Source organism: Typha latifolia, chromosome 4 (assembly GCF_019914945.1).
Source record: "Typha latifolia isolate L0001 chromosome 4, TyphaL0001v2, whole genome shotgun sequence".
In the NCBI taxonomy this organism is placed as follows: Eukaryota; Viridiplantae; Streptophyta; class Magnoliopsida; order Poales; family Typhaceae; genus Typha; species Typha latifolia.
The window spans coordinates 2,817,955-2,833,862 of NC_133089.1; the positions used below are offsets into that span (position 1 = coordinate 2,817,955).

Here is a 15,908-nt window from a genome sequence, read left to right on the forward strand (position 1 = left end):
ATCACATGGTAAACCAAATCCCAATCGTTTATAAATGCTTTCTCTCTCTTTTTTTCTTCTTAAATTTCTTTTTTTTTTTCTTTCTGCTGATTAGATTAAAGTAGGATTATTTAAACATGGATATCATATTTTAGCTTTTTAATCTTTTCGTTCCAAGTCGATCAAAGTTCTTAAGCTGCACGACTCTTGCCAGAATAGATAGAATAAATTGTGATGTGTTGATTGCCCATATTATCCCTGAATATTATGGGATTATATATATAAAAAAACAAAGAAAAATGATGAACAAATTAAAAAAAAAAAAAGACTCATTGGGCTTTGTAACATATTTTCAGCCTCAGCCCACTTAACCTATAAACCCAAATCAAATATATTGAGATTTAATTTAAATATGTTTTAGAAATAATTACACATCTCATTTTTTTTCCACACGTTGACTTTCATAACTATAAAAACTAATTAAAATACCTCTTTCATTAATTATTAATTAAAAATGATGTAAGAGTGTCATATGATCAATATTAGGTTCTCTATAAACTATTTTATTTTTATTTTAGAGGAAAGAAAGAGAAAAATAGTTGACGGGTAAAATGATCATCAGCTATTTTCCATTAACATCGTCAAGAGGTTTTTTTTTTATAGTTTAAGAATAAATGTGTATTTAAAAAGAATACAAGATGATGCATATGAGAATAAATAATAGTTCAATTTTTTTATATTTATTTTTATTGGTCTTGGCGTAGTTATTACTTATTTTTATTATTCGAGGGGGGTAATATGAATTATATGATATATAATCATGATTGAGGGGTGGAAGTGTAATTTAACCAAATGAACACTGAACAGTAACACCGAGCAATCGAGAAATAAAGAAGAATCCGGTGCTGCCGCTGCTATTCTCTACGCGATTCTCTCTCTCTCTCTCTCTCTCTCTCTCTCTCTCTCTCTAGCAATTTCCAACTTGAGTTTCCTGAAGGCTTCTCTCGCTCTCGCACTCCCTCTCCAGGATGGAGGTACTTCGCTTGATCCTTAATCGCTATTTCTTCCGCGTAAGTCGATCTTTTAGCTCTTCGATTCGCTTCACGTGTTGCTTTCCGCGTTCAATTTTGGGCGCAAATTTAGCTGAATCTTCGATGAATTTGGTCCTGCGAATGTCTCTTGATGAGGAGAACTCTGTTCGTGATGGTTTCTTTTACTGTCTCTGGATTACATGAATATGATCCGAATTATTGTGAGAAAAGAAGAATTCTATGATCTGATTGGAGTGTTCTAATTAGTGCCTGAATTGCTTGAGACAAAGTTATCGTTTTGGGAAAGTATTTTCATGATGCACACCTTCTAGGGTTAATTACATTTTCACTTCGCATTATGTCCTAATATCAACATTTTGGCAACTTTCCGAACAGCAAAGTAGTAGTATTCTATGTACTGGAAATAGGATAAAGTAGAATTGTGCATGAATATAACATAATGTCTCATCTGAGTCTGTTATTCTTGTTTGTTGGTTGTTGCAGCGTCTTTGGAGTAGCGGATCAAGCGATAAAAACAAAGCACTGGTGGAGCAATTGCAGAGATACGGAGTAATCAAGTCGAGAAAAGTTGCCCAAGTCATGGAGACCATTGATAGGGGATCATTTGCACCTTCGGGCAGCTCACCTTATGTTGATAGCCCAATGCCAATTGGTTTTAATGCAACTATATCTGCACCTCATATGCATGCCGCTTGTCTGGAACTATTGGAGGAGCATCTGCAGCCAGGCATGCATGCTTTAGATGTTGGTTCAGGTCATCTGCTTCTGTCTTTGTCTTTCATCAATGTTTACCTGTACAATTCCATTTTTCATTTCCTAAGAATTTGTGTTTTCAAATACACTGTTGCTGCTGTCAGTTTTTATTGCTGTTATCTTAAGATAGAGGTTGTGTTATAATACTACAGTTACTGCATATGCTTGAGTATCACAGGTCAATATGGGCTTCAGATATGTTATCTATCAGTTGGAGATTGTTGGATTCAGACATGCGATACTGATATCTGAATCTCTCATTGTTTTTCTGCTTTTGCACGGGCTATACGCTCTTCTGTCCAGATCCTGCATACTATGGAATGTAATAGATGTCCAGTCCGGCATCAGATATAGATTTGGTCTCAGTGAAACTTGTTTAATCTTTTCTTCGCAATTGGTCCACTAAATTGTCTGGAAATTGTTGGAAAATATCTGCAAATCTGAAATCCATGTGCATTGCAAGAGAGCATGTACATTTTGTGTTCATATTTTTCATGTGCATATATAAATATGTTGTAAAAGTTCATCCCAACATAGTGATAGATATCAATCAGTAATAAGTTTGCCTGTTTATGGATCTTGAAGCTAACATGGTAATCCCCTTTTTGTAGATTGCACAATTAAGGAAATTATATTTATTTTTTGTCATTTGTGCAGGAACTGGATACTTAACTGCATGCTTTGCAATGATGGTTGGACCACAAGGCCGTGTTGTAGGGGTTGAACATATTCCTGAGTTAGTTTCTTTGTCCATTGGGAATATAAATAGAAGTGCAGCAGCGTCATTACTGAAAGATGGTTCCCTTACTGTGCATGTAGCTGGTACATGCTTCTAAGCAGTGTTTTCAGTTTACTGCTACCTGTTAGAACATTTGTTGCAAACATATGTTAATGACATCATGTAGTGAAGAAAATTTCAGAACTTCATTTTCAAGTTGGTTATTTGGAGTTTCCACAATGAATCAATGATCTTTTGTTCATTTCAGGACTTTTCGTAATTTTTTAACATTGCATTTTAGTTTCTAAATGAGTTTCTTTCTGTGCTTCTAAGCAGCTTCAAGTGAGTTAAGGTAAGTTGCAATGCTGACGTACTTGTAGTCCATGTCATTTGACAAACTTCTACAAAGATGCATCATATTTATTTTGCAACTGAAAATGATAATATACCTTTTATATTTGCCATTTGACATCGATTTCTGTATTCTATCTCAAAAAGTTTATCAACCTGCTGCAGATGGAAGATCTGGCTGGCCCGAATTGGCACCATATGATGCTATTCATGTTGGTGCTGCAGCACCTGAGATTCCACAGCCTCTCATAGAGCAGCTGAAGCCTGGCGGCAGAATGGTAATTCCAGTTGGAACCGTATTCCAGGACTTGAAGGTGGTTGACAAGAAGCTGGATGGCTCAGTCACCATTAGAGATGAAACATCTGTACGTTATGTTCCGCTGACAAGTAAAGCTGCCCAGTTGCAAAATTACTGAATGGTATTGTGAATATGTTCATCAGTTGTAAAATATGATGACTGGTTTTGTGCCATGTGTCGACTGTCCAACAGTAATAAGCCTTCTTAAAACTTTGATGGTGCTTCCATAGATGTATCAAATTCCTGTTATGCTGGAACAGATGCCAAAACAAATATTGTCAAGATTGTGAAATTTAGAGTACTGTTTGGTGCTGTTTATGTTTGTTCTTACATATTATTTGGTTTTATCTATGTTGTTTGATCTCACATGGGAAGCCTTTGTACATACTAAATGGTTAAGATTATTGTTATTACTTTTGCGATCTTCATTAGCTATAGAAGTTGAGGAAGTGTTACTTTTACATTTCATCCAAAGATACCTGAATCTTTGAAGTTCTTCCACAGATATATACCTTTTTTGTCTTTTATATTGAACATCTGTCAACCTGGTTACCTTTGAAGATTATGTTTCTTACATCTAAATGATATTCACTGCATTCTGCTGGTTACAAATGTTCATAAGATTTGATAGCTTTTAACCTTATAATGGTGTACAGTTTATTGATGACTTCCTCCTGGAGTTCAACAAGAAAAGGAAACAGAAGTCTTGCCAGGAGACCGAGTTGACAGGTCTCAGGTTCAAGTAGTCTAACAGAGTTGATAAGTTACAAGTTGCAAGTCAACTCTATTAAGCAACACAAGCTATTGCAATCCCGAATCATTCGATCTGAGTTTCGTAAGGCAGAAAGCTACTCACTTAAATAATTCTGCCCACCATTTAGAAACATATAGATTAATGATAGACATATAAACGCACATATATATAAAATATGTCTTACAAAAATATAGAAATCATAAGGAATTTTACATATTTACCTATGCAAAGTATCATAATTGTCTCTGCATCTCTCAAAATATCAATACTCAATCCTTACAAATATTGGCACTCATTCATCAGAGTATCATTTGGGCTATCAAAAATTAAATCGACTGTTGAAAATTTGTCCTTACAAAATAGCAGTACGTTTATACACAACCGCCAGCTGCAAAACAAATGTAGTATATTTCACTTTCATGTGAGGAAGCAACCAACAGTGTGCTCCTAGTTTAGCAGTCAAAAGGAATGTTTTAGTCCTCAGGCATTGAGCCTGGAAGACCAAAGAGCAAAGAATTAGAAAAGATCAAATACACCCTTCTGCAAATAGAGGCTGTAGTTACTTCTGTAACTTCACTCTTAATTTGATAGTGCTACGACAGAATGGGCATGCATGTAATCCCTGTCCACATGAGCTGCATGTCTGCAAGACAATATTTTTTTGGATAAACTGATTAATTGATGCTATAGAAGAACTCCTTATCGTGCATAAACCAAGTATAGTATAGGAGACATTGAACAGAGAGAAGAAATATTAACATCTAACACTGTTATAAAACTGACCTCATGCCCGCAACCAAAGACCAAATCTTTGGTGTTCCTCCTGCATATTGGACAAACCTACACAGGATCCACCAGTTGTAAGTAATATAAAATTATGTCGGTAGTTACATATAAGTAGGTGAACATCAAAGGTTTGCAGAAAGATTATGGTAGAAATACAGTAAATATTGATCCATTAATTGATTCAACCGACTTTTCTTTGTCCATCCATTGATAACTAGATTTAAGATCCAATAGCAGAACCGAAGATTCAGCGAACTCAAGAAATGACCAAGAAAAGAAGAATGGTCGTCCAATGTATTAAAACTAGGACAATACAAGATTAAAAGTGTAACATTGGACCATACAACAAAACAATAAAATGTTGTCTATGCAAAGCCAAACTTGGGATTCCTTTTTCAGATGATGTACCGTATTGGGTGGTGTTGAAGCATGCATAGCATCGTATCTACAATGATGCGGTATGTTTGGCTCTGAATTTAATCTGGAAGTACTTGTGCTAGAAAATGCTGCAATGGAGCTGTCAAAGGGTGGGGGAAGAGGGTTCCTCTGCAGGGACCTTGCAGAATGATTACTGCTAAAGCAAGATAAGAAAAGAGTAATCCACATGTAACCAACAATAAATGAAGATTAAGAGTATGTTGCTATTGCTCTAAGTTTAACAAATCCATACTCTAAGAGCCCGAGTTCCATTATCGCAGTGTATTGCGAAGGTATTTCCATTAGTGCTTCCAGTGCAAATTGTTTCTCTTTTTCGGCTTGTGGAATGTTCCTTGACATTATCTCTGTGAAATTGACAAACTATAGAGATAAATGATTATCAGTTAGAATTCACTAGTGAAAGGAAAAAAATGGCACAACAATATGAATTTTCGTCATAACAGAAGAAATGTAAGAATCCTCTGTACACCTGGAAATTATCGAAACACCGTGTAGTGACATAATTATCATACTTCTTCATTAAATCCCAAGGGCCATCACCAACTCCAACTAAAATGATAGACAAAGGGAATTCACTGCCACAAGAAAAGATAATAAGAAGTCACATTATAAAAGCAACTGTAAAAAGTATGTCCATTAATGCAACTTTTTCAGTGAGTAGATTTTATGGAGAAACTGAGTGCACGACTTCTTAATCAATTTGATCTTTATTCACTATTCAGAGAATAGTTATAATGAAAGATCTAACAATAGGTTTAGAATGTATCTCTAGATTCTAAGTAAAGTTACCTAGCTCTCACAAGAGCTTCAACAGTATTTTGTTCTTGGTAGCTTAAATGCCCTGACATGCAATCGTCACCTTCGGCAACCTGCAGCAACACAATTTTAATGATGCATTCTTGAAGAATTGTAGCGATCTATGGCATGTAAGAGATCATGTTTCAGAATCCCCTGAAACTAAAATCAGTTATATAATAACTATGCCTAAAAGAAAAGGTGCCAAAAAATAAAAAACTCGCGCACACATCAATCTGTAGTTCGGTTAGGGCAAGGTGTAGCCTCTCCTGATTTGCTGGAGAGGTGGTGACTCCAACCTACTAACTTAACAAATGGAAACATAAACAATCAAACATAAGCAGATAGTTGAGTTATGCAAATACGCAATGGTCAAGAAGTGATGCTGTTTATAAGTACATGTTTTCACTCTTCAACAAAATTAGGCTCCATCTTATTTCAGTTAGCATCATTTCGAACCAACTTATACTAGTAAACTAGGCAAGAGAAAGACTTCCTTGCTTTATGTAAATAAAGAAAACCACTAGATCTATCGCAATAGAATCTTACATGTTATAAAGAATGTTGTTAACTTGTTTGTTCAGAATTAAGAATCAAATGGAGTGATTTGCATACTTATCAAGGATGTTGAACACATCTTACTATCTTATTATCTTCCTGCAAGGTTATTTTGGTGACGTCAAAATGCAACATGGCTCTCCGAAATTGGACAAGGCCACATCATCGAGTTCCAGAGCCATCTTCGTTTCTTCTTGGAACCTTTTAGTCTCTTCTTTAACGGACTTCAACATACTGCTATTATACACATTCTTATAGACTAATAATTGCCAGTATTGTACAATGATACTCCAAATAATAGCTCAGAAATGTATAATGGAAATATAAATGCATTTATTGTAGCAGAAAATATCCAGATATCATTAGGAAAAAAAGATTCTCCAATATACTTCATACCTGCCCATCAGCAATAATCAATAAAATATGATATAAGTGACGACTCTTTTCGACAATGCTGATGGCCATTTCAATAATTGGAGCAAAAGATGTTGGCCCTACACATGGAATATAGGTAATAACAAATTGCACAATTATGTGAAACATATGTTCCAGGAAAACTGAACAGCAAATTATACCAGCCAATTGCACATGTGGCACAATTTCTCTATATCGTGCTAGAGTTTCTGCAAACCCAAAGCATGGCCTTCCATCTGGATAGAAACTGAAAACATTCTGATCATGCGTTGATGCTGAAAGCAACAGAGTAATTATTGCCGATCATCTAAAAACAGTTGAGGAAGTAAGAAGCATTTATGACTGCATAGAAGACTACTATACCATCTCCAAAGCCAAAACATGGAATTTGGTTATCTTCATCAAATGATGATAAAGATTTTCCAATGATACTGATTGCTTGTTCATAAGGATTTTGAATATAACCAATCTGATGCAAATTATGCCCATTGAAAGATTCTTTTCCTGTCCATGCAAGAACTCAGATATGCACAATGACAAACACAGTATGACAGTATATATGGATAATAACCTGCCCACTCATTGCTTTTTGTGAAATCAACACCAACAATGAGATTTGAAGACTCAAGGCCAGATTGCTGAATTGCACTAATTACCTGTAGAGATTTGACGAAGTTGAAATAAATCTTAGATGATCAAGCATTAAATTCAAATTGATAAATCAGCAGTTAACACAATTTTGGATTTTCTTCGATCCTGACTACACCATCAAACTGTAAAACACTACATGAAAATAGTGCTTAGTACACAAAAGATACAGTTGATGCTATCATGCAATGTTATCTGGGGATGTTCATTATAAACATACATGCAATATATGCCTATATATATCTTTCAATTTGTCTTTGAATTTGGGGGGGATGGTCTAAGACAAGCAATAATTCCTATTTCAATCTACTTTACATTTATAGTTTCATATGTACTACAAATGTAATGGAAGTTCTAGTGCAAGAACTAGAAGTGATTTTGATAAGCCAAAACTGCATCACGAGTTTCGCAGCTTGACCCCTTCCTAAATTCTAACATGCCTTTTCTTTTGAAAGATGTTGGAATCAGTGTCTAGATGCTCAATGCCAAGTTGAAAGATAATACCCTTAACTTGTAATCTAGTCGAGCCAATACCACTGAGAAAAGCTTATGTGATGATTTTTAAATTGCTTTGATCTAGGTGCTCAAACAATCTTTTAAAACCCATAAAGACCACTGTTTGTTGAACAAAGATAACCTCAAAGAAAAATGGTGAGGAGGTGCAAGAACGCTATTGAATTAACCCTACTTCTTGATAAAGCAAATATGCAAATTGTGTAGGTCCAGACTGGGGCAAAATATACCCATATGATGATTTTTCCGAATACTGAAGATAGAATCAAACGAGTGCATAAACGGCTGCAAATTTACAGGAAGGCAAGAAAAAACAAACAAATCCATAGAGTAGAAGCAGAGAATCTTTCTGCAGGCAATTCAACGTTCTTATGCCTAGGTACCCAAAAGAAGCCCATGCCATTGCTGGCACCCAATGACTTGAGGGCGAAGCATCAAAATTCAAGTAAGGGCAAATATGCAACAGATCAGAAAGGGTACGATACCTGTTCAAAATTATCATAGTTATCATCAATTCTGGAGTACATCCTGAAATTCCCAGTATCTGGGTCACTAGCCGTAGCCAATACTGGGCAAGGCTCAGAAGTGTAGCCATTGTTCTCCTCACTTCCCTCTCTAGACACTGCACCTCCCATTGAATTGAGGAACAAAGAAAAGAAACCACCAAAAGAGCTCAAAGTTATAGTGGAATAGAGCTGCGAAAGCACCTGGGAGATGCCCACAAGCGATATAGAGAAGGAGACGCAGACAACTACGCGCTTTCTACTCGGTTTTGCATCAAATTTTAAAAAGAAATGCAATTGAAAGGGATTGAACTAACTAAACAATTTGTCAATTAACAAACGCGCAAAAAGTCGTCTCTTGCCGGTCAATGCCTAGTTGATTGCTGTGATTCTTTTGGAATTCAGTCTGTTAGAAAACATTGGAATAGCATGAGAATTGAGAAGAGATCAAAATAAAAAGCAAATGGATCGAGCTAACTCACCGAGGTAGGAACTGGTGGAAGTAAACTTTAACTACAAACTTATAACTGCTCTGTTTCTGATAAATAAATATATAATTTCAAACGTTAAGCCTTTTTTTTTTTTAAGAATGGCTGTAGTTCTGGGAAAGTTCTTCTAAGTTGGACACCATTCTTTACGTCGGTATTCTTTGTGAAGCCTTTAAGGTGTTCAAATTATAAAATTATAAATTATAAATTATAAATTATAAATATACGGCATTCTTTACTCTTTTTTATATATATTTCCTTCTATTAATTAGAGAAAGTTCAGGATGATCGATCGAGCCTTTCTTGCACGCGGTTTTAATCTTCTTCTCTTTTTCTCTATTTCTTTACGCTGCTATATTATTTATTAATAAGTGCATCATGGGAAGGAGCGAGACATCATCATTAAAGAGTATATTTTAATATATTAAAAAGTTTTAGAGAATAATTAAATTACTAAAATATTTTAAAAAAAATAGATAAAGAACATTTCTTTTAAGATAAGGATATATGTAGGATTTTTAATTATCTGAACGTTTAAGATAATCACTTCGAATCTTTATTTTAGAGATTGGATTGAATCAAGAGGAGTTTAAGTGGATTTATTTCTAGACAAAAAATATATTATATCAGTTTTAAGTGGAGTTTTATTTTATCTAAAAAATAAGATAATTTCTAGTGATCGATCCAAAAGAGTTTTACTTAAATACGTATTAAAGAAGTTATAAATTTCCCCCTTTTTCCGTTGCACGAGCACTCGAAGTCTTCGATTGGCTCTCGGGGAACACGAGTTTGGAGGCGGCAACCAACTGGCCTTTGGACGGGAAGCGAAGGGGAGGGGAAGAGTAGTCCGTAGAAGCAGCAAGAGGGAAAGCAAATCCTTACATTGCTTCCTCGTGTGGAAGAAATTTCCTGGTAAGATTCAGTATTTTCGTCCTTTTAATTAAGAGTATTTTATGTTTATGGCTATCAAGGAGTTGGTTTGCATCGCAAGTACCATCGATTCGATTATTAGGGTAATTGTTGCATTGCTCTTGAAATCTTTACGATCTCTAGATTGTAGTTTTAGTCATTGCTGCGGATGATTCTGGCGATGGGTTTATCTATGGTTGTCTTCGAATTGTTAGCTTCTCTGGAATTTTTTTTTTCAGAATCAAAGACGACGGCAATTAGAATTATCAAATGACATTAAAATCCCTTTAATCTGTTATTATCTATTTGTTTTTCTGGTACTTCGATCTTCAAGGGTTTGGTATAATTGAACTGTGATAAGATGTGTTCTATCTGCGAGTCAGTGTTAAGGGGCTTATTGAAATTTAAGCAGGTCGATGTAAGGGTTAGGGATTGCAATGTCGAATTTAGTATTGTTAGAAGAAGCACTTAGCTTCAGTCTCCTGGCAAGATAAAATAAAATAGATGATGTAAAGAAGAGATCTTGAAATTTTTTTATCTATCCAATAGTAAAATAGTCTTTTTAGATGTTTTCTTGTTGCCCATATAGCAGGCCTCAAATAGTTGGCATCAAAGGCTTGTCGTTATATTCTTCTTCTTCTTCTTCTTCTTCTTCTTCTCTTTTGTGTGTGCTCCGGTGATTTACTTTTACGAAAAATCTTCTGCATGAACCCAATTCATTTTGGTTAGTTGTACAGAAGTAATATTCTCGAAATAAATGAAACATGCAGGGATATAGAGGCGTAATATCTCTGCTATTCATCGGCTAAACATGATGAACCCAGCTAATGGATTAGCTAATGCTCATGCCAAGGAGCCCATATTCTCTTTTGGGGTTATTGCTGATGTCCAATATGCCGATATACCCGATGGCCGCTCATTCTTAGGTGTCCCTAGATACTATCGGCACAGTTTTCTGGTTCTTCAAAGGGCAGTCAGAAAATGGAATGAAGAGAAGAAGCTTAAGTTTTCAATTAACTTTGGTGACATTGTTGATGGTTTCTGCCCAAAAGACAAGTCTCTGATAACAGTAGAGAAGGTTGTCAAGGAATTTGAGAAATTCAATGGTCCAGTTTATCACATGATCGGCAATCATTGTCTTTACAATCTCCCGCGCAGCAAATTAATCTCATTGTTCAAGATTCCTTCTAATGATTGTCGTGCATATTACGACTTCTCTCCATGTCCTGAATATAGATTCATTGTCCTGGATGCCTATGATTTCAGTGGCCTTGGTTGGCCACAGGATCATCCAATTACAATGGAGGCAATAAAGTTTTTGCAGGAAAAGAATCCAAATACCGATAAGAACAGTCCTAATGGCTTGCAAGGCCTGGAAAGAAGATTCTTATTGTTCAACGGGGCTGTTGGTAAGAAACAATTGAATTGGCTTGAAGACATCCTTCGAGATTGTGTGAAGCATCAACAAATGGCTATTATATGTTGCCACCTTCCACTAGATGCTGAAGCGGCAGCTCCAGAGGCTCTTCTATGGAATTATGAAGAGGTGATGGCTGTGGTACACCGTTATAATTGCGTGAAGGCCTGCTTTTCTGGTCATGATCATAAAGGGGGATATTCCATTGATTCACATGGCATTCATCACCGTGTCCTTGAGGCTGCTCTGGAGTGCCCTCCAGGATCAAATTCATTTGGCTATGTGGACGTTTATCATGACAGGCTGTCACTCTTAGGCTTTGATAGAATGGTCACCACTGAGATGATTTTCAGTTCTTAAGCATGATATACTGCACCATTTTTTTTTTTCTATTTAGGTAGAACCTTACCATGAGGGAGGGTACATTCTTTTTCAAAAGATGTTTATATTTTCTGTAAAGCTTTTTAGATGAGTCAAAGAAAGAAACTTACTTAAAAAAGAAGAAAATGAAGTACAATATATTTCTTTTGAAGGAAAGATGCTTGAATCTTTATAAACTCTACTGAACTTTGTTGTTATCTTGGTTTATGCTGCAGCTTGATGCATATGGGGCATTTGTAATAGGTAGGGATGCTATGTTTATGGACATTTGTCAAAAACTTTACAAACTGGGTGGTTTGGTACCACTTCAGCCCTTAGTTCTTTCTCTCTCTGCCTCTAACCAACCTCCAAGACGCTGCCCTGTCATCCAGTTTGTTGAGTGTTCATAGGCAGCGCATTTTCCATGTAATAGGTAACGGTTGGTTCAGGTTTCCATGTGTTATTGGTTTAGTGCTTGTACTTGCGTATCTTTTGTATGAGAGGGTAGTTCATAATTACCAGTTAAGAATAAAGATGCTTACTTATAGGTTGTGCGACGCATGAAGATCTCAATTATCTTGATTGCAGTCTAATACCTAATTTATGCAAGGCCAGAGTTCAGGAAACTAATTATAATTGTATCATCTTTGCACAGTTGACCCTCAGTTATGTTGGTTTACTAACAGATTATAATGCAAGCACATTATTAGTAGCAATTGAAGGTGAAACTGACTCAGCCAGTTATATGCAACAGTTTATACAAGGAACCCTTTCAGAGTATAGTCTTGACAACCAACAAAAGGCTGTGTACTCTTGACTGCAGGAAAATTCTGCAATTGGCACATAGGGATAGCCTTGACCATTAATCCAAAAACTAACACCCTTGATAACTATCAACAGTATTTTGCAATCATTTGTGGGAATCCTCCTGCATATTCTCTTAGATCTTCATATTAAAGTACCCATTTACATGTGTCTATAAGGCCTTCATGTATCTATAGTGATAGCACATGCAAGTCATGCTATTCATCATCTAAAGAATCCTAAATCAAACAACACCATCAACAATGATGCTATTGATGGATAGCCAATCCAATGATGATCTGCAAGCTCCTGGATTTTACACCTACAGATAGCATCATTCCTTGCCCACTGATCTTCCAACTGAGCTACTTCTTTGTAAACATGTAGAACATTATAATAAGGGAAAATGTTGACAATAGTAAATTATAGGAAGACTACATATGAAAACGAAAAAGAAAAAGAAACAAAAAACCATTGTGTACAGGTGTGTGTATTTGTTCTTGTATCTTATTCCATGCTTGCCAAATTCATAAATTCAAAAATGAGTGCATGAGATGCTTGATTTCAAATCAAACAAATGAATTCTCAATTTACACTTATTCAATTGATGTGCTTTCAAATGACCACAAAAGGAAAATAAAAATGGTCCAAGATCAAGGAGAATTAGCGTAAGCGTATAATGAATTTGGAAAATTTACAGTATACAACAAGTGGTTGGTTTATCGATATGATTGATATTCCACAAAGATGAAGACAATCAGTCCAGTGCTGCTATGACTGCATTGATAACTTCTTGGGTTGTGCTATCTCCTCCTAAGTCCTTGGTCATGTACTTGCCTTCAGCAATTACTCGTTTAACAGCAGTCTCTAGTCGATCAGCAAATGAGGGGAATCGTAGATGTCTTAACATCATAGCTGATGATAGAAGAAGGGCCACAGGATTTGCCTTTTTCTGCTCCACAATTTTTGGGTTGCCCACATTGCCTGCTGAGGCTCCTTGCTCAAAAATTGCATGATCTTGGCCAACATTTCCTGGAAAAAAAAAATCAAAACTAACACTCAGCTTATTCATTTTGTAACTCAATTTCTTAGAGCTTATGCTAGAACATGTAGGGACTATGAAGCTCTAGGCTTTTAGGTTTTCCTGATGAACATATAGCAATTATCACAATGATGTAAGTGAAGATGCATGCATGAACAAACATGGCATGACACGACTACCTAAATATGTCTAACAAAGTTTAAATCAAGATAATATCTTATTAACTAGGAAGGCTTTTCAGGTTGGAACAAATTTTATTGTTTTGCCATGTATCATGGATGAAGAGCCTGACTATCATCTTTAGGAAGGTCAATTTTATTATATATGAACCATAGTCCAAATGCATAAGTACCATGTCTAAACTTTGAACTTGGTTGGTAAATACATTGAGCATCCACACAAACAAGGTACTCTACCAGATAGTCGATCTGAATTGCTTACCTCCAGGCATGACACCAGTGCCTCCAGCAATACCGGCAGCTGTGTTTGCAACCAGAGTACCATAGAGATTTGGTGTGACCTGCAAGTAGAAACATATATGCATGTTACAAAAAAAAGAAGAAGACATGCTTATAGAAATCCCTATCTGGAAACTAACACATGGAGGAGCAAGAAGTGGATTGTAAAATACCATGACGTCAAACTGCTCAGGCTTTGAAACAAGCTGCATACAGCAGTTGTCCACAATAATCTCATTATATTTTATTCCTGGATACTTTGTTGCTACCTCACGACACGATTCTAGGAACAGACCATCTGCAAGCTTCATAATGTTTGCTTTATGAACAGCTGTGACTTTCTTTCTGTTGTTTAAATATGCATACTCAAAAGCATACTGGGCAATCCGCTCTGAGCAGAACTTTGTAATCACCTAAAAATTATATTGAGGAAAAAGGCAAAACAAGATATTAAAAACACTGTAAGAATAGGTAACAATGAAACAAACACTTATATGCATACTAGAGTGTAAAGACCAAGGAACAATGATATATGACTTCCATATACTCGTGTTAATGACTAGCTGTTTCATCTTAACCCGAAGGGTAGTTGTACTTGTCATTCATCAACAAGTTGTTAATCCACAACTACTTGGCGTTGGCTATGGATCCTTATCGTTCATTCAGCTGTATGTAGTGTAATATTTTCTTTTATTAGAGTTGAATGGAGGAAACAATTCATATAGATGACTCCCGAATGGTTATGCCTAACAGTGTGGCTTCAACCCTTCAGGATATAGCTGAGATACGAAACTTCTGTTCTGCTTATTGCCCTGTTCACAGGCTCCCTCTTGTTCCCTTTTCAGTTCTCACCAATTGATAGTATCTTATGCCAAAGAGTAGCTTATATTTGAATTTGCAAAGACGATTATTGCAGGATAAATAAATGTTTCTTCAATCAAATACTTCAAGAAATATTTGTTTTCCTCACTCAAATGCCCAGTGTTGATCAGGAATAAAAGTTAACATTTAATTTCACTATCAAACTTTTCCTGCATAAACCTAAACAACCTCCGTCGTAAATTGAGTACAATTCATCAAATTTCCTTCCTTTATATATTATCAACCAGGGAGATCACGAACTAGCTTTCCAGATATCAAACTTAGATATTTCACACATATCATATCTCTAACAATAATTTGGTTAAGTCATACATTACCTTGAGGCTCTCGACGACGCCGGGCACGACCTCGTGCTCTAGACCCGAGTACTCTCCCTCGGTATTCTCCCTAATGACGACGATATCGACATTCTCGTGCCTGGTCGGGAGTCCGGCGAGGTTGAAGCAGTGAACGAGAGAGGCGTAGAGGTCGAGCTCCTTGCGGAGCTGGACGTTGAGGGAGCTGACTCCGCCGCCCAGAGGAGTAGCGAGGCCGCCCTTGAGGCACACCTTGTTGCGGCGGATAGAGTCAACGACTTCCGAGGGGACGGCGGCCATGTCGCCGTGGACCTCGTAGGTCTCGAAGTGGACCGGAGCGTGCATCGCCTCCATGACCTGGACGACGGCGCCGGTGACGAGGGGTCCGATGCCGTCGCCGGGAATTAGGGTTACGGTGCGGGGGGCGCCGTCGCCAGGGCGGGGCATGTAGGTGACGGAGCGGTGGTGGATGGGGATAGAGGACGGGAAGGGTTGGGTGGATCGAAGGAGATGGCGGAGGAGGGGGAAGGCTCTCCTCGAAGCCATGGACGGAAGAGGGTCTTTCTCTGTTCTGTCTTAACGGTGAATGCAACAGTCAACTATCTGAAATAGGCACAAAAGAGCGAAGAGAATTCCGGCGGAGGAGAGAGAGAGATGCGTGGTGAGACCCGAATCCGGCGTAACCCACGAAT

At 36.9% G+C, this 15,908-nt stretch overlaps 4 protein-coding genes across 8 annotated transcripts; 2 read left to right on the forward strand and 2 right to left on the reverse strand.

The window, feature by feature from the left end:
• Positions 1-825: 825 nt before the first annotated feature.
• On the forward strand, positions 826-3,469 carry LOC140787474 (protein-L-isoaspartate O-methyltransferase-like). Of its 2 annotated transcripts, none has more exons than XM_073136400.1 (4): positions 826-1,013; positions 1,515-1,785; positions 2,442-2,606; positions 3,019-3,469. In XM_073136400.1, exons 1-4 carry the CDS (start codon positions 1,008-1,010, stop codon positions 3,267-3,269), a joined length of 693 nt encoding a protein of 230 aa, XP_072992501.1. In that variant the 5' UTR covers positions 826-1,007; the 3' UTR covers positions 3,270-3,469. The 2 variants fall into 2 exon arrangements, with proteins under 2 accessions (XP_072992501.1, XP_072992500.1); XM_073136399.1 differs by having other exon boundaries at positions 854-1,049.
• Positions 3,470-4,215: 746 nt separating this feature from the next.
• Positions 4,216-9,118, reverse strand: LOC140787475 (E3 ubiquitin-protein ligase RGLG1-like). Of its 4 annotated transcripts, XM_073136403.1 has the most exons (13): positions 9,043-9,114; positions 8,878-8,966; positions 8,543-8,679; positions 7,468-7,552; positions 7,260-7,400; positions 7,058-7,171; positions 6,879-6,976; positions 5,919-5,998; positions 5,599-5,704; positions 5,362-5,489; positions 5,100-5,262; positions 4,689-4,745; positions 4,216-4,548 (listed from the first exon to the last, which is right to left on the reverse strand). In XM_073136403.1, coding segments are annotated over exons 2-13 (1,194 nt in total). In that variant the 5' UTR covers positions 8,879-8,966; positions 9,043-9,114; the 3' UTR covers positions 4,216-4,464. The 4 variants fall into 4 exon arrangements, with proteins under 4 accessions (XP_072992504.1, XP_072992502.1, XP_072992506.1 ...); XM_073136401.1 differs by having other exon boundaries at positions 6,879-7,171; positions 9,043-9,118; XM_073136405.1 differs by lacking the exons at positions 8,878-8,966; positions 9,043-9,114 and adding an exon at positions 8,765-8,868 and having other exon boundaries at positions 6,879-7,171.
• A 686-nt stretch (positions 9,119-9,804) lies between these two features.
• LOC140787477 (manganese-dependent ADP-ribose/CDP-alcohol diphosphatase) lies at positions 9,805-11,911 on the forward strand. The gene is made up of 2 exons (XM_073136407.1): positions 9,805-9,960; positions 10,728-11,911. The coding sequence occupies exon 2, from the start codon at positions 10,769-10,771 to the stop codon at positions 11,732-11,734; it is 966 nt and encodes a 321-aa protein (XP_072992508.1). The 5' UTR covers positions 9,805-9,960; positions 10,728-10,768; the 3' UTR covers positions 11,735-11,911.
• Positions 11,912-13,029: 1,118 nt separating this feature from the next.
• Positions 13,030-15,904, reverse strand: LOC140787476 (isocitrate dehydrogenase [NAD] regulatory subunit 1, mitochondrial-like). The gene is made up of 4 exons (XM_073136406.1): positions 15,238-15,904; positions 14,212-14,451; positions 14,022-14,100; positions 13,030-13,570 (listed from the first exon to the last, which is right to left on the reverse strand). Exons 1-4 carry the CDS (start codon positions 15,760-15,762, stop codon positions 13,296-13,298), a joined length of 1,119 nt encoding a protein of 372 aa, XP_072992507.1. The 5' UTR covers positions 15,763-15,904; the 3' UTR covers positions 13,030-13,295.
• Between the last annotated feature and the right edge of the window lie 4 nt (positions 15,905-15,908).

Excerpts from the sequence above, each read along its gene's own strand:
- LOC140787475 (XM_073136401.1), bottom strand. Across the intron at positions 7,553-8,542 it reads ACTATGATAATTTTGAACAG|GTAATTAGTGCAATTCAGCA; the intron begins GTATCGTACCCT and ends AAATCTCTACAG. Across the intron at positions 4,746-5,099 it reads CTTCAACACCACCCAATACG|GTTTGTCCAATATGCAGGAG; the intron begins GTACATCATCTG and ends GATCCTGTGTAG.
- LOC140787474 (XM_073136399.1), top strand. The coding sequence starts at position 1,008 with ATGGAGGTACTTCGCTTGATCCTTAATCGCTATTTCTTCCGC. Across the intron at positions 1,050-1,514 it reads TTAATCGCTATTTCTTCCGC|CGTCTTTGGAGTAGCGGATC; the intron begins GTAAGTCGATCT and ends TGGTTGTTGCAG. Across the intron at positions 2,607-3,018 it reads CCTTACTGTGCATGTAGCTG|ATGGAAGATCTGGCTGGCCC; the intron begins GTACATGCTTCT and ends AACCTGCTGCAG.
- LOC140787477 (XM_073136407.1), top strand. The coding sequence starts at position 10,769 with ATGATGAACCCAGCTAATGGATTAGCTAATGCTCATGCCAAGGAGCCC.
- LOC140787476 (XM_073136406.1), bottom strand. The coding sequence starts at position 15,762 with ATGGCTTCGAGGAGAGCCTTCCCCCTCCTCCGCCATCTCCTTCGATCC. Across the intron at positions 14,452-15,237 it reads GCGTCGTCGAGAGCCTCAAG|GTGATTACAAAGTTCTGCTC; the intron begins GTAATGTATGAC and ends TATAATTTTTAG. Across the intron at positions 13,571-14,021 it reads CACTGGTGTCATGCCTGGAG|GAAATGTTGGCCAAGATCAT; the intron begins GTAAGCAATTCA and ends TTTTTTTTCCAG.